Source organism: Crotalus tigris, unplaced genomic scaffold, assembly GCF_016545835.1.
Source record: "Crotalus tigris isolate CLP2741 ecotype Arizona unplaced genomic scaffold, ASM1654583v1 scf7180000024293.1627790, whole genome shotgun sequence".
Taxonomy (NCBI): domain Eukaryota; kingdom Metazoa; phylum Chordata; class Lepidosauria; order Squamata; family Viperidae; genus Crotalus; species Crotalus tigris.
The window spans coordinates 863334-879462 of NW_024100466.1; the positions used below are offsets into that span (position 1 = coordinate 863334).

The window sequence follows — 16129 nt, forward strand, 5'->3', positions numbered from 1 at the left end:
TTGCTGTTGACAGACACCTTCTGGGCAAGGCCAGTCTCTCTCCAGGCTCCTGGCCCAGAGGCCAGAAGCGGCTCCAGTCTTACCCAGAGTCAGAGAGCATTCAGCGATATCGTCATCATCATCATCATCAAATTGGAAGGGACCTAGTCCCTTCCTAGTCTTCTAGTCCAACTCAGGCAGGAGACCGTTTCAGACTAATGATTGTCCAATCTCTTCTTAAAAACTTCCAACTTCTGGAGGCAAATTGTTTCACTGATTAATTGTTCTAACTGTCAGGAAATTTCTTCTTAGTTCCAGGTTGCTTCTCTCCTTGATTAGTTTCCATCTGTTGCTTCATGTTCTGCCCTCAGGTGTTTTGGAGAATCGCTTGACTCCCTCTTCTTTGGGGGCAGCCCCTCAGATATTGGAACACTGCTAACATGTCACCCTTGGTCCTTCTCTTCATTAAACTAGACATCCCCAATTCCAGCAACCGTTCTTTATATGTTTTAGCCTCCATGCCCCTGATCATCTTTGTTGCTCTTCTCTGCACTTTTTCTAGAGTCTCAATATCTTTTTTACCTCGTGGGGCCAAAACTGGATGCAGTATTCCAAGTGTGGCCTTACCAAGGCATCTCATGGGGCTCTGCTGAGTCGGCAGCTCCTCCAGTCCAAGGAGGCCAGTTAGATCAGGCCTCGGGGTTTTCCAGGTCCAAAGTGGACTTCCAAGGCTGAAGGACCCCTTGCAGAAGGAAGGGCATGGATGATCCGTTTCCATTCTGCAGCTCCCAGTTTTCATGTGGAAATTTAATTCAGAAGAATGTGGGAGATCAAATATATGACTGTATCTTCCCAGAATGTAACCACTTTAGGATAGCATAGGAACATTTGTTTTATGAAACATTATTCTCATTGCATTTCCTTCAAGATGATGATTTACTCATTAATTTTCCACACCTGTGCGATGGGGTCCACTATGCGTGAAATGGCATGTTTTGTTGAGCAATCCATAATCTGAAATCTATTGACATCTTTGATCTACTAATCTTGCTCCTTCTCTCCCATGTTGCAGGTTTGAGAAGATGATCAGTGGGCTGTACATGGGCGAGCTGGTCAGGCTCATCCTGGTGAAGATGGCCAAGGAGAAGCTTCTCTTCAACGGGAGAATCCCTGACGACTTGAGGAAGAAGGACTGCTTTGAGACCAAATACGTCTCTGCCATCGAAAAGTGAGTGGCGGGTCAGGGCCAGGAGCACTTTGGCCTTTCAAGAATCTGTCCCACAGGGAGGAGCCAGAGCCAGGGGCAGCACATCCTTGGATGACCCAGAGAAAGCCTGGGAGGGCTCCGTATGAAATGATGCTGAGACAGTTGGGCTTTCTGGCTCTAGACTCCGAGCAGAACGAGCCACCCTCCATTTAAGGAAAGACATTCTTGTATAGAACAGAACAGAATTCTCTATTGGACCTGTGTGATTGGACACCCAAGGAGTTTTTCTCCAGTGCAGAAGCTCTCAGTGTACAAACAAGCAACAAGTGATAAATCACAATCATAATCACAAGATACAAGCATCACAAATAATAATATGCAACACTCAGTGATAATCATAGGATACCAAATAAGAATAGACGTATATAGGAAGCTTGTCTGCTTCTCTTGTATTGCATTTTTCTTCTAGCAGCATTTTAACTGATCTGCACTGAAACCAGCATTTTGATTAGATTCTACTGGGTGGGTTCAGCATGAGGTGGAGGTTTGGGCCGCAGCCTGTTCAGACATAGCAGGGACGCAGAGGGACAAGGCGGTATAGTAGCTTAGGTGACGGGCTAAGAGCTAGTTTCCCCTGAAGATCCTTGGGGATTAAGTCAATGGCTTCTCCTCAGGCCAACCTACCTTACAGGGTTGTTGTAGTGAAAACAAGGAGGAAGGAATTCTGGTTAAGCCTTCCTGGAATTCCTAAATGAAGGCTGGAAGAGAGACCGGGCAAATAACTAAACAGCTAAGAATCCTCTGAGCCTGATATGCCGAGGACCCACTTGCTGGGAAAAGCAGGTGCAGACCGATGACCTTCCATGGGCCCCAAGGGTTAGAAGGGACTTTGGAGATTAATAGTCCATCCCTGCCCAGGGCAGGAATCCTCCAGCCATCCTGACAAGTGGCTGTCTAGCGTGGCAGCCGAGCAGTGCTGAAAATGACTTGAGTGAGGAAAGGTCCCCGGGGGGGGGGGAGGCTGCAGGATTTCACCGCCCCATTTGGGCAGAGATGGAGGCAGGCGGAGCGCCAGGGAAGGGCGGCTTGCAGCTGGCAAGGACGTATTAGCCTCATTCCTTTTCTGAACTTGCAGGGAGAAAGAAGGCATCTCGAACACCCGCACGATCTTGAAACAGCTGGGCCTGGAGCCTTCCTACGAGGACTGTGTGGCCACCCAGCGCGTCTGCCAGATTGTCTCCACCCGCTCGGCAAACCTTTGTGGGGCTGCCCTGGCTGCTGTGCTCCACCGCCTGAAGGAGAACAGGGGGGTCGATTGGCTGCGCACCACCGTCGGGGTGGATGGCACCGTCTACAAAAAGCACCCTCAGTAAGTGGGCTTCGGAGACCCAGCTGGGGAGGTTCTGAGTGGGCGGAAGCAGCGCGTTGTAGCTGGCAGCAGGGGGCGCCATTTGAGGGCTGGGGGCATTCTTTAGGAGGAGGATTTTGCGGAAGGTGGGTGCTTTGCATTCTAGGAGCCAAATTCCTTTCTTCTTTCCTTCCTTTTTCCTCCCTCCCTCCCTTCAAAAAAGGGAATCACTGACGGATTTGGGTACCGCATGTGCGATTAGTTTTAAAATTTTAAAGGTTTAATAAATTGAACCGAGTACCCCTTAGTTGCCTGCCAAATTTTCTTTTTGCACGTTAGGCAAGTTACAGATAGTCCTCTGGCTATGATGGCAATTGGAATTTCCATCATTACCCATTTGGCCACTTGAGCACCTTGCTTAGTGTTGGCCATCCCAGCAGTCCTGGTTGCTGTCAAAATGTCAGGACCACGTGGGTTATTAAGCGAGGACTTCATGTGAACAAGACAGAGGAAGAGGCGGGCCAGGGTGGGTGGGTGCGTGTTGGCAGTCGCCACGGAGTGAGGCGAAAAACCGGAGGAGGCTGCTGGTTTTCCCACCGACTTTGCTTGTGGGAAGCTGGCACTGAAAGTTGCAGACGGTGATCCTGTGACCACGGGGAGGCTGCAACCATCACAACTTTGCAGAGTGGTCATATAAGTCCCCTCATTCAGCAGCACCATAACTCTGAATCATTGCTGAAGGAGGGCCAGGCGAGGATTAACTAGTAATTCAGAACGGCAATTCAGTTTCCAAAAGGTGTAGTTGGTGGAGACATTTTAAAAGTATTAATCCACCATTATTGGCCCTCATAATTGTTTACTATCTGGATCTTTATCATGGTTTGCGACCTGGTGTGATTCTGTTGTCTGGACAATGCTTGTGATGGAAAAGTGTTGTGTAGACAAAGAAGATGCCAGTTTGTGATCCTTTTGAAAGTATCTGGCCACGTGGGTTTCTTTTGCCATCACTGCCCTTGTTGCCAAAGACATGATGCCAGGGCCCCTGCCTTGGGGAGGGCCCAGGTTCTGCTCTGGCCTGCCTGCTTCAGACTCGGTAGTTCCTTGGCTGAGTGTGGAGACTGTTATGGGTAGGAGTAGCCCATATAATTTCATGCAGAAATAGACCGCGTGGCTGTCATATCCATATCTCACAATCTTTTAAACACGAGCGTGCAAGACTGAAAAGGGCGTCTCTGAGCAGCTGCACAATCCTATCAAAATCCTCCCCTTTGCTCCAGCTGGTAGCAAAGACAGATTTCTGCTGGGTGTTCTGCAACAGTCCTCTGCTCCATCTTTGTCCCACATAGTTTTGCACACCGCCTTCACAAAGTGGTACGTCGCCTCCTGTCTGGCCATGAAATCCGATTTGTCCGCTCAGAAGATGGAAGCGGCAAGGGAGCTGCCATGGTGACGGCGGTGGCATATCGGCTGACTGCCCAGCATGAGGCCCGCCAGAAAATCCTCCGCCCTCTCCGATTGGGCCCCCAGCAGCTGCTGGAGGTGAAGAGGAGGATGCAGCGAGAGATGGGGTTGGGCCTGGCCCAGGAGACGCACGCCAAGGCCACGGTGAAGATGTTGCCCACCTATGTGTGTGCCACTCCGGATGGGACAGGTAAGGAGGCCCAGGAAGGCCCACTGGGCTGGAGCAGGAGAAGGTGTGGCCAGGATTCCACAGCCTGGTTGGGACAGATGCAAATTGCAGAATACACCTAACTTTCATAATCTCCAGATGCCCATGTAGTAAACCACACACAAAAAACCCCCCACCCAAACCAAGATCAACCTGATGCCTGTGCAGGGCTATCGGAATGCTGGTAACCCAGTTGGACCAGTGTGAAAGCAGCCCTAGGGTGTTCCCTCTGTTCCCTCTCGCAACGTGCCTTCCAGATTATCATTCCCAGTAACATCACCATGCCATCCTCTCTGAGTGTTTTGCAAGGTGCTGCTGTCAGTGCATCTGGAGGGCATCATTGTGAAGAACAACATCTAAGGATTTTGTTGATCTTCTCCTCCTCCTCCTCCTCCTCCTCTTTTACCACCACCTCCATCATTGTGGTAACTTCTGGGTTTTGCAGAACGAGGCATAGAAGTTCTGATGTTTTGGTGCATCTATGGCATATGTAAAAGGAGCTGGATTTTGGTTTCAGAAAAAGGAGACTTCCTGGCCTTGGACCTGGGGGGCACCAACTTCCGTGTGCTTCTGGTGCGCATACGAAATGGGATGCGGCGCAGTGTGGAGATGCACAACAAGATCTACACAATTTCAGAAGATATTATGCAAGGAACAGGAGAGGAGGTGAGTGATCCTTGGAAGAGTGGGAGGGGGTTCAATGGATGGAGAAGTCATAGCAAGTCCAGAAGGGCTAAAAGGGGTCCTGGCATTTTGGCTTAAGGGCCTCTGGAACAGCTCTCAGGCACCCGAGAAGCAGCCCTACTGCCAGGGGTAGCTGTGAGAGCTATTATGAAAGTCAAGCAGATAGTTCTTAATCTTTGGTTGTTTAACTAATATTCAAAATTATCATGGCCTCAGAGAAGGTGCTTTATGACCGATGAAGCACCTCTGAGTGTTGCAGAGGATTGTAAAACATTTTTCCTGTGGTCACATGATTGGATGAAATTCAGTGGTGAGAAAAGTAAAGTTTTGCTTAGGCAAGAAAAACCAAATGCACAGGTACAGAGTAGGTGAAACCTGGCTCAATAGCAGTAACTGTCAGAGAGGTCTTGGAGTCCTAGTGGACAATCACTTAAATGTGAGCCAGCAATGTGCTGTAGCTGCCGAAAAGGCCAATGCAATCCTAGGCTGCATTAACAGATAGAATCAAGATCACGAGAAGTGCTAGTACTACTTTATAAAACCTTGGTAAGACCACACCTGGAATATTGCATCCAGCTTTGGTCACTATATTATAAAAAAGATGTTGGTGATCTGGCAAGAGTGCAGAAAAGAGCGGCAAAGATGATTAGACCTGGAGGCTAAAACATATGAAGAAGGGTTCCAGGAACTGGGTATGTCTAGTCTAGTGAAAAGGACCAGGGGAGGCATGATAGGCATGTTCCAATATCTCAGGGGCTGCCCCAAAGAAGAGGGAGTCAAGCTCTTCTCCAAAGCACCTGAAGGCAGGACAAGAAGCAATGGATGGAAACTAATCATGGAGAGAACCAACCTAGAACTAAGGATTGGTTGTGAGTGTTCCATCACTGCAGGTTTTAAGAAGGGACTGGTCAGCCATTTGTCTAGAATGGTATAGGGTCTCCTGCTTGAGTAAGGTCCCTTCCAATTCCGTTATTCTGTGAAAAGTCCTGTTTGACCCCTGCCATGCTGGGTTTCTTCTGGAAAATGCAACCGTCCTTCCCTTGTGGGGGCTGCCTGGGGAATTCTGGGGGTTGAAGGTTCGCAGCTCCGCCCCTTGTTTCTCCCTGCAGCTATTTGATCACATCGTTAACTGCATTTCGGACTTCCTGGAGTACATGGGGATGAAGGGCGCTTCGCTTCCCCTAGGGTTTACCTTCTCTTTCCCTTGTCAGCAAAACAAACTTGATGAGGTATGTCTTCTCCTGCTGCTTTCAAATTGTCTGTGTGTGTATGTGTGTGTGTGTGTGCTGCTAAGCTTCTGGGCAGCTCCCATGGCGAACAGCACCAGGCAGCTCAAGGTATTAAGTTGGGTTAAAAAGCAATGAAAGCAAAAGGTACCTATAACCTTAGAATGGGTCAAGAGAACACCAGGAAGGTTAGTCAATTAATTGATTCAGACACCTGCCCCCCTCCCCCTCCACTGCCTGGGGGTCTGAGAAACTGATGTGCAATCCAAGGGCTGTTGGAATAAGCCTTTTTTGATAGCTTTCCTAAAACCAGCAAGGAAGGAGCCATGTTGAGAAGGCCCCGGGATGGTGGTTGCTGTTTGGTTTGTATTTCAGCACAATGTTAACCCTGCAAGATGGCTTGATCAATTGGCCGTGAATTAGTATGAGGCAAACCTTGGATTCCTGAGGGTAGTTGAAATAGCTGATGGAAGCAAGGAAGGAGATCTGGCCCCGAGCGTGAACATTTCCCATCCACCTTGTGTATTATGTCTTTCCAAAAACTTGAGTTACCCAGAGATGCAGAGGGGGGATTTTTCAAGGCAGGTGTGGATGTGCTGCAAGATTCTCCTTTGGCAAGTGCAGGAGCTCTGCTGGGTCAAACAGAGAACTCTGTGTGACATGGTAGCTAGAAACACATAACTTTGCTTTGTTTGCTTATTAAACTTGTAGCTGTTTAGAGCATTTGCATGTTTTAAAATAAGTTGGATAGATTTGAGCTGGTCGCTTAACCTGAGGCCAGTAATTACTAGTTGACTCTGAGATGGGAGCTGATTTCTGCATTCCTCTTTTCCCAGGGCATTCTCCTGCAGTGGACCAAGGGATTCAGTGCTTCTGGCTGTGAAGGAGAAAATGTCGTAGGACTGCTGAAGGAAGCCATGCTCAGAAGAAAGGTATATCTCTGAAATAGGCGTTTCTAATTACAAAATTGATCCATTTTGGAGAGAAACACTTGGCTTGAAACAAAACCAAAGGAGTGATATTTGGAATACTCTTAATGTGGACTGAGGTTGACTAATTTTGATTTCTAATTCCTTTTTACATTGGGGTGGTTTCCTGTTCCCTCATAGAAAAGACTGCAGGCCAAAACTCTTTTTCTTTCTTCTCCTTAGGAGTTTGAACTGGATGTGGTAGCTTTGGTGAATGACACAGTGGGCACCATGATGAGTTGTGGGTATGAAGACCCTCTTTGTGAAGTGGGACTTATTGTTGGTAAGCACCCAACCTTGGTTGTTAAAGCAGCAATGTAATTGATGGAGGGGATTCTGCCCTCTTCCATCCCAAGAACATCATCCATGGCCCACCTTCTTCACAAATGAAGCCAACCAGCTGGAGACATATTGTCTCCTTCTGTTCGGATGAAGTGGCTGCAGGCAAGAAGCAGAGCTGTGCTGAACCTCCTGTTGTGGGAGGTGATGCTCAGCCCCACTCTGGCTCCTGAATCCAGAGGTTTGTAGGCTTCATCTTATTTAGCAACTTAATGATAATCAAATTAATATACAAAACAATAAAACAAAATCCAACTCTCAGAACTTTGTGGTACATTTGCCTGGTGGAAGCTAGGCTGAAGATGCTGCCCAGGAGTCTTCGGTCCTAATTTTTTTCCTTCCTCCCAGGGCTTGTAGACTCTCAACCATGTGGTTGGGATGTGTTGTGTGCTTATACAACAACTGCTGTACCTCTGCAGTTGACCTCTGTAGCAATAGGAGTTTCTGTTGCTGTTGTTCTTGGTGATGGAGTCAATTGACAAGTTTGATCCTTTGGTCCATGTCACTTTCTACCTTCTGCCTCTTCATCAAAAAGTGGAAGCTGTTTCTTTGGCCTCTTAAGACCCTCTCCTGTTGCTTTCCCAGGAACTGGCACCAATGCCTGCTACATGGAGGAGATGAGGAATGTGGAGCTGGTGGCCGGGGACAAAGGCAGAATGTGTGTCACTATGGAGTGGGGGGCCTTTGGGGACAACGGCTGTTTGGAGGCGTTCTGGACAGGGTTTGACGCCATTGTGGATGAGAATTCCCTCAACCCTGGAAAGCAACGGTGGGTGAACTTGGGGAAGCTCTCCCTGGGCCTTTGTTTTCCTCCAGGTTTAGCAGGCACAGAGGAGTGTATGAGTAATGGGATCCACTATCCCTGATCTATCTGCACCCGTCCTTGCTGGATTCCCGTAACACGCCTATATTCTAATGAAATGGGATTGGTTCCACTTTTGGGAGGGACCCAGCCATTGTCAGAGCATGTTATGCAAACAGGGTCCTAGTCTAGACTACAATGTAGTTTATTTAGCTGGGCATTATTTGTTGTTGAGCAGTAATGAGGTTTCATTAACCCAAGTTTAGCATGTGGGTTAGTTTCCTTGAGTGTTCACAACCTTATTCTCCCTCCCAACATTTCAGATTTGAGAAGATGATCAGTGGGATGTACCTGGGAGAAATTGTTCGCAATATCCTGATCGATTTCACCAAGCGAGGACTGCTCTTCCGTGGGAGAATCTCTGAACGGCTAAAGACCAAGGGGATCTTTAAAACCAAGTTCCTGTCTCAAATTGAGAGGTGAGATCAGGTCAGATCTGAACAGGATCTGGGGCCAGAATCTCCACTGACCACAAGCAGAGAAAGGGAGGCAGAAATGGCTGTCTGCATCTTCCCCTTCTTGGACCTTCCTTGGGTTCTCCTGGAAAGCCTAAATTCTTGTTTATTATGGGACAAGCAAAAAGAGGGTTCAGCTTCTTCCTTCAGAATGTCTTCAGAATGACTACTGCCTCCTAGTGGCCAGGTTTGCTTCCCCTTCTATAGCCTTTCCCAATCACCAGATAGTTTCTCAGACTACAAATTCCATAACATCTGACCCAGCCAATTTGGAAAAGGTTGGTGCGGTATTTCCATGGGAGCAGTTGTATTCTGGTCCTAAAGTTGAAGTGGAATTGTAGCAGAGCCTCAGCTCTGTATGTTGTGTAGTATTTGCATCATGCAATGAACACGCATAATTCTTATTGATGTTTTCTTCCAATGTGAGGTGGAAAAGATAGTGTGACTTTCTTTTGCTATATATTCTTTGTGTAAAGCAAACATGCAAAAAGTACATATATAACCTCTCACAGACATACACAACAAGACAAGCATTACAAGAGCATTAATTGGCTTATTTTCTGTGAAAAGAAGTCATTAACCAGGTAGAGGCCCATAGCAGTTCTTTGAAAGAAGGGCAGATGAATCTGCAATAAAATATTCTGGGTTGCCGAGTTGCTAAACTTTCAGAATCATCATAAATGAACTGAGAAGTAACTGAAGATTGTTTTTATCTTAGTCGCCCCTTGGAATTTCCATTGGGCTCCATTTTAGATAGAGGTTCAGAACGTCTTTGCATCCCAGCCCTAATTGAAGCCAGGGCAAAAGAGGGTCCTTCTGAAGACAAATACTCGTTTTGTGTCAGAATAATGATGGGAGCATTACCAGCCCCACCAAGTAGGCCAGAACAAGAAAACTCAAACCACTTTTATTGAGATGGACTAACAACAGAATGCAAGTCTGATTGTGCTGGGCCATCTCCCCCTTCTTCCATTCCTGTGAATTAGGGTGGTATTTGAGCCCCTTCCAAATGTTCTCTTCCTGAACTGGACTTAAAGTGTGTTCAGCCTCTTACCCAGGTGACGATTGCTGCATATCTCCATAGAAGTCGTCATCCTTACTTGCTACCTCAGGCCAGGCCCATTCCAGCAGAATGGACAAGACTTGCCTCTCCTCCCCACCCAATTCCTAAGCCTATGTGCCCCATCTTGTGCCCCCAGTGATCGCCTGGCGCTGCTTCAGGTCCGGCACATCCTCCAGGAGCTTGGTCTGAAGAGCACATGTGACGACAGCATCATTGTGAAGGAGGTGTGCACTGTGATCGCTAAACGTGCTGCTCAGCTGTGTGGGGCAGGAGTGGCCGCAGTAGTGGACAAGATCCGAGAGAATCGAGAGTTGGATTTCCTTAAGGTCACCGTGGGTGTGGATGGGACCCTCTACAAACTCCATCCTCAGTAGGTTTCTCTGCTTGGCCTGGGGAGAGGAGGTTTGGGGCCCTAAGCAGTGTTTCTCAAAACTTGGCATCTTTTTAAGATGCATAAACCAAGCATTTGTTCAGTTCTGAGAATACTGGCTGGGGAATTCTGGGAGTTGAAGTCCACGCTTCTTAAAGTTGCCACAGCTGAGCAATACTGACCTAAAATAACCACTGCACGAGATGAAAAGGAGAAAGGGGAGGGGAGGGGAGGGGAGGGGAGGGTAGAATAGATCTAGATGGCTTTCTGCTGCACAAATTGGTCCCAGCATCTTCTGCCATTTGCACGGAGGCATCCTTCACATTTTTGCAAGCATGGTCCTGCACAGTGTAGCCTGGTGTGTCATTCTGTAACGTGATTGCACAGGATTTGCCGCAACAAGAGGTGCAGTTATTGGATCTCTATTTCCTTAAATATTTGAGAATAAATCTCTAAAGCAGCCCCAGAAATAACTTTTAGAAAAGTTAAAAACTGAGGATTGCTGGCATGTTTGTTGCAAGGCCAAGAAAGACAAATGAAAGTGAAAAAGGCCCAAAGGCAGAGGGGAACGAGATGACAGGGAGAGAAAAAAGTCAGATGACTGTCGTCCTGTTCCTTTCTGCTCTCTCTGCAGCTTCTCTGAGGTGATGCAGGAAACCGTGAAGCAGCTTTCGCCCAAGTGTGAGGTGACCTTCCTTCAGTCCGAGGACGGCAGCGGGAAGGGGGCGGCCCTTATCACTGCGGTAGCATGTCGGATGCGGGATGCTGGCCAGCACTGAGAGGGCCCCCCAAACATCCAGGTGTGGCTGCTCCTCCCTCCCTGCCCAGTCTCCAGACCACTCCGGACAGAATCCTTGTGTCTTCCAAAATTGTTCCTGGTGGACCCCATCCGGGCTGGGTCCTTTGCACATGGATAAGGAGTCTCCCTGTAGGATAGGGGCTTCTTCTTCCAGCTGATCTCTAATGGCTGTTCAGTGTCCTTCGCAGTCTCTGACCACCCCATGGCCGTGTCAGATCTGAAGCGCCTGGCCCTGAGCTAGGCCCAGACCAGAGCATAGCAAAAGCACACCCATTTCCACTAAAGGCAGTGAATCTACTTATATTGCAACTTAAACATGTTTAGTAGGATAGCAAGTGTTGGCGTTAGGAGAGCAGGGATGTTCTGCAATCATGATTCTTGAGGTAAGCTCCGGGGATTTGAGTGAGCCGACATCCCAGGAGGCCGAGAAGCTGCCTGCTCCATCCAGAGCTGGTGTGGCCAAGCGTCAGTGGCCTGGCTGCTTTTCTCTGCTGCAAACAAATCCCACCCCCATCAATCTGAAGGGTCCTTGCAAAGGACTGTGGTGACCCCATCTGAGAGGGAGGGAGACTCTCCCTGGGCCTCTCCATTTTCCCTCACAACTTGAAAACCAGCTTCTTGGTTCTCTAGCTAGAGAGACGTTGGGGAGGGGAGGGGAAAAGGGCAGAGAGGAAGGTTTACAGCAGGTTTTCTGTCCAAAAATTCTTGAGGGGTTGAGGAGGAAAAGGCCCCTTTCCAAGACTGCTCCATGAAACATGAAAACGAGAACACCAGGCGGAGATCCCATCATGCCAGCTAATTGTGGGCCTTGCTGTTGTGCTCTGGGAGCACCTGAGCTGTTGCAAACCACAAGCCCCTTCCCCATCAGCTGCAGGAGAGGCCCTGGACATTTCTCAGCCAATCCAGTCAGTTTGCAGCCCTCTCTGAATCTGCTTTCTTGAGTTTTCGCCTCTGCCAGGTTTGGGGCTAGACAGCCCCCCGGGTCCTTCTGTGGGGGGAAGGGAAGCCCCTTCACCACCTGTTTCTTTGGAGCCTCAAGTGCATGTTGAAGTTTTGAGGGCGAAGGTGGGGAAACCGTTGGCTTCTGAGGGAGTCTGCTGCAGGGAAGCAGCCTCCGAAAAGCCAGGTGGGCAGCTGGGATGGCAGACTCCCCTCTCGGCTTTCCACAGCCTCCTGCAAGTGACAAGCTCACCTTCTAGTTCTGAGTCCAACGGGGGGGGGGGAGGCTGCTTTCCTCATAGACCAAGAGCGAGAAAGAGCCCCCCCCAAGAGCTCCTTTTATGGCAGAAGGTCTAGTTCACAGGAGTCAGCCTTTGCCTGGGACGTCCACTGCATTTTGATCAGTACATTTGGTCATTTTGAAGAGAAATTATTTCTACTATTTTTTTTATCTCCATGTGTATATATTTATATTTATAGCTTGGATAACTGAAACAGAAATGTTCAAGGAAATATTCCATTTAAAAATACACTTCCTATTCTTTTAAGCATTTAAAATGATTGACTATTTTAGGAAAGCTTCAATCTTGCAATAAAGAGGAACCACTCCAAACAGCCTGTGTGGAAAAGACCAAATGAACATTTGTGTTGGGACAAATATTAAGTTTTATCTACTTAAGGGCCTGCACGGATGGCCTGCCGCCGATTCTATCTGGCTTCACCATAGACACAAAGTAGTGTGTGTGTGGGGGGGTGGATGTGCCACTGCCTCTGTGCCGAGGCAAAGCCAATGGGGGAGGGAGGAATCTGACCACGGTACCGGTATACTGGTTCCTTACCCAGCTTGTTCTGTGGCCTCATGGCAGTGGCATTGGGTGTGATGTGCATGGCGGCAAATGGCTGGTTTCAGTGCGATGTGGCCTTTTGCCACTGGCCTAGAACAGAGAAGGTAGAAGCATGGCTAACAGCAAAGCACATCCACCAACCATAAAAGGGATTTCAAATAACATTCATGGCACAGGCGATGGATATTGTGGTATGCAATACATGTTCCATGTATGTGCTTATGCCCAAAGAACACCCCAATTATACATGCATTAAGTGTAAACTATGTGAAATACTAGAGGAAAAAGTAGGTTCTAGAAGCAACTCTAGCCAAACTCCAACCTACACAAGAAAGCTCTACCCAAACCGAACCAAACAGTGAAAAAATAACTCCCAGAGGATCTGACCCTGCTGATAAACCCTTGGAGGAAGACAAATGGAGGTATGTCACACATAGAAGGAAACACAATACTCAAAGGAAGCAGCAGCAGACATCTAACAACCCCCTACTGCCCAATCTAACCCAATCAGAAGCAGCCCACAACCTCCCCCTCAAAGAAAACATCCAGACACCTAGCAAAGAAACACCAAATATCACTAAAAAAGTCACATCAACAAACAGAAAAGCATTAAATATCTTTAATTTCAAAGTGGTGTTCACCCTCAAGCATGATGGGCATGGGCACCTTGCCAAAATTTGGATGCCTACTTTCCTGCCTGCTGCCTATAGGGCTATTTTCTTGCAGCCCCCAAAAGCCTTTCTGGCCAACCCAATATAATCAAATGGCTAGTGCGGGTCCCAGCCTAATATAATTTTCAAGAACTTCTAGGATTGATTTGCATAGAGATGTATATTTTTCACCCTGGAGGAATTTTTCCCATCTCTCTGAAGGAATCTGGTGGCAGCTTTTCAGACATAACACGTTTTTAAAAAGCTGCAGTTCATCCCGTGTCCTGATGATGTAGCCCCTCTGAGCATCGGATGACTGTAGCTTCTGGCAGCTGATGCCTCCTTGTTGGTTGGGGAAGTGTCACCGGACTCCTGATTTTGGACACCAGAGACCCAAACGGGTCTCCTACAACTTCTTTCTCTTTCTCCCTTGGTGGCCCACGGCTGCCATCGGGGGCAGAGAGGGTGCTGGTCCTCAGCACCACCAATTCCACAGTGCAAAGCAGAATCAGCTCTGCCGGCTGGAGCCGCGGGAGGGGGGCATCTCTGGAGCCTGCCTGCGTTGTGGGGGAATTCTGCACCCTCCTTTTGGTCATTTGATGCTGTGCATCAAAGAAGCTGAGCTGTATATTTGACGGTGCTTGTTTCTATGAGAGAGAGTCTTCTCATATCCCCAGAGGCAGGCTCGGAATGGAACCGCTGCAAACAAGCATTCAATGTATCCTCAACGTTTGACACGGGCACGAAGCTTGAAAGAACAGCTCCCTTTCCCTCCCCATTCTCCCCCCTCCCCTCCCCTTCCCAAGCAGAGAAAACATTGACTCTGCTGAGTGGGAGTCTCACTTCCATATTGGCAAGCTCTGCTTTTAGAAGCTGCACGAGCAGATGAATGTCATTTCACGGCACAGCTTCTCAGGAGATGGGGAGCAGGACAGCTCTGGGGCCCCCAGTTTCTCCTACTTTGCATCTGAAATGGCGACGACAGTCAAAATGCCACCTAGAGAACCCTTTCTTAGCTCAAAGGCGGCTTCTCTGAAGCGACAGATCCATATTTAGCTGCTGTCTCATGTCACAGCAGCAAACATGGCCTGAATACGGCTACCATCCGGTGGATCAATGAGAAAAGCAATTAACAGAATAGAGCTGGAAGGGACCTTGGAGGTCTTCTAATTGAACCCCCTGCTCAAGCAGAAGACCCCATGCCACTTCAGAGAAGAGGCTGTCCAGTTTCTTCTTAAAAACCTCCTATGATGAGGTACCTACAACTTCTGAAGGTAATTTCTGTTCCACTGATTAGTTGTTCCCACTGTCAGGAAATTTAGTTTAGTTTAGTTCTAGGTCGCTTCTCTCCTTGATTATTTTCTATACACTGTTTCTTGCCTTCTGGTACTTTGGAGAATAGGTTGACCCCCACTCTTCTTTTGGCAGCCCCTCAAATACTGGAACACTGCTATCATGTCAGCCCTAGTCCTTCTTTTCATTAGACTAGCCATTCTCAATTCCTGCAACCGTTCTTCATATGTTTTAGCCTCCAGGCCCCTAATCATCTTTGTTTCTCTTCTTTGCACTCTTTCCAGAGACTCAACATTTTTTTTAATAACATGGTGACCAAAACTGGATGCAGTGTTCTAAGTGTGGTCTTACTAAGGCTTTAGAAAGTGGTACTAATACTTCACGTGATTAAGGACTACACATCAAGTACACTTCAAAAGACTCACCAGTAGAAACTCAGTGCTTTGAAGGAGATGGGTAAGGCATCTTGTGTGGAACTTCCAGATTTGTGCAGGGTGCGAAATAATGGATTTGAGGGTGGAAGGGAAATCCCAACTGAATATCAGGGGGTTAACCCTCTTTCTAGCACTTCTCTCCTTCACTGGAGGTGCTCCAGCAGAGGCTGGAGAGTCGTGCATGAACTTGGATTCCTGAGCTGAAAAAGGGGTTGGACTGAATGGTCTCAAGGCTCCCTTCCAGTTTTAAGGTTCTGGAAGTCTGTGTGAGATCCAGGTCCAGGTCAAAGCACCATTCCATGATATAAAGGAATATCTTTTTAATAAGGACTTTCATCTTCCGGAACACATCCAGAAAAGGATGCTAAGAATAACAAAAAGGCTGCAGGGAATTTCTGACATAACGGATAAAACTGTTGTATCTTCCTTGGCAGTGAGTAATTCCAGGTGATACTGTTCTACAACAACTCTTGGCAACTGTTTTTTTAATGTTCTTTTTTATGAATATTTTATTGTATTCTCTATTATTAAAAAGATACTTTAATGTTGTACACCACCTGGAGTTCTTTTACAAGACAGATGGCATATTGTTATTTTAAATAAGTAATAACATAATAAATTAGTGGGAGAGCAGATAAGACTCACCAAATAGCTCAAGAGATGCAATGTAGAATCAGAATCGAGCTGGAAGGGACCTTGGAGGTCTTCTAGTCCAACCCCCTGCTCAAGCAGGAGAACCTGGTCTTATATCATCTCAGACAAGTGACTGTCTAGCCTCTTCTTAAAAACCTCCAGGGATGGAGTGCCCACAATTTCTGGAGGCAAGCTGTTCCACTGGTTAATCGCCCTGACTGTTAGGAAGTTTCTCCTTAATTCCAGCTTGCTTCCCTCCTTGATTAGTTTCCAACCATTGTTTCTTGTCCTGCTCTCTGGTGCTTTGGAAAATAATTTGAACCCCTCTTCTTTGTGGCAGCCTCTCAAATAAATGTAAGACTTTGT

At 47.6% G+C, this 16129-nt stretch overlaps 1 protein-coding gene across 3 annotated transcripts in view; it reads left to right on the forward strand.

The window, feature by feature from the left end:
* Positions 1 to 12523, forward strand: part of LOC120299364 (hexokinase-2-like) — a 31972-nt gene extending 19449 nt beyond the window's left edge. Inside the window, exons 8-18 of one of the 3 annotated variants that reach the window (XM_039324137.1) lie at positions 1052 to 1207; positions 2322 to 2555; positions 3881 to 4185; positions 4721 to 4869; positions 5997 to 6116; positions 6950 to 7045; positions 7265 to 7364; positions 8006 to 8189; positions 8546 to 8701; positions 9937 to 10170; positions 10805 to 10949. In XM_039324137.1, the coding sequence (XP_039180071.1) occupies positions 1052 to 1207; positions 2322 to 2555; positions 3881 to 4185; positions 4721 to 4869; positions 5997 to 6116; positions 6950 to 7045; positions 7265 to 7364; positions 8006 to 8189; positions 8546 to 8701; positions 9937 to 10170; positions 10805 to 10949 (1879 nt within the window). Of the gene's footprint in view, positions 1 to 1051; positions 1208 to 2321; positions 2556 to 3880; positions 4186 to 4720; positions 4870 to 5996; positions 6117 to 6949; positions 7046 to 7264; positions 7365 to 8005; positions 8190 to 8545; positions 8702 to 9936; positions 10171 to 10804 lie in introns of all 3 variants that reach the window. The other 2 variants (XM_039324138.1, XM_039324136.1) reach the window with 2 other exon arrangements.
* The last annotated feature ends 3606 nt before the right edge of the window (positions 12524 to 16129 follow it).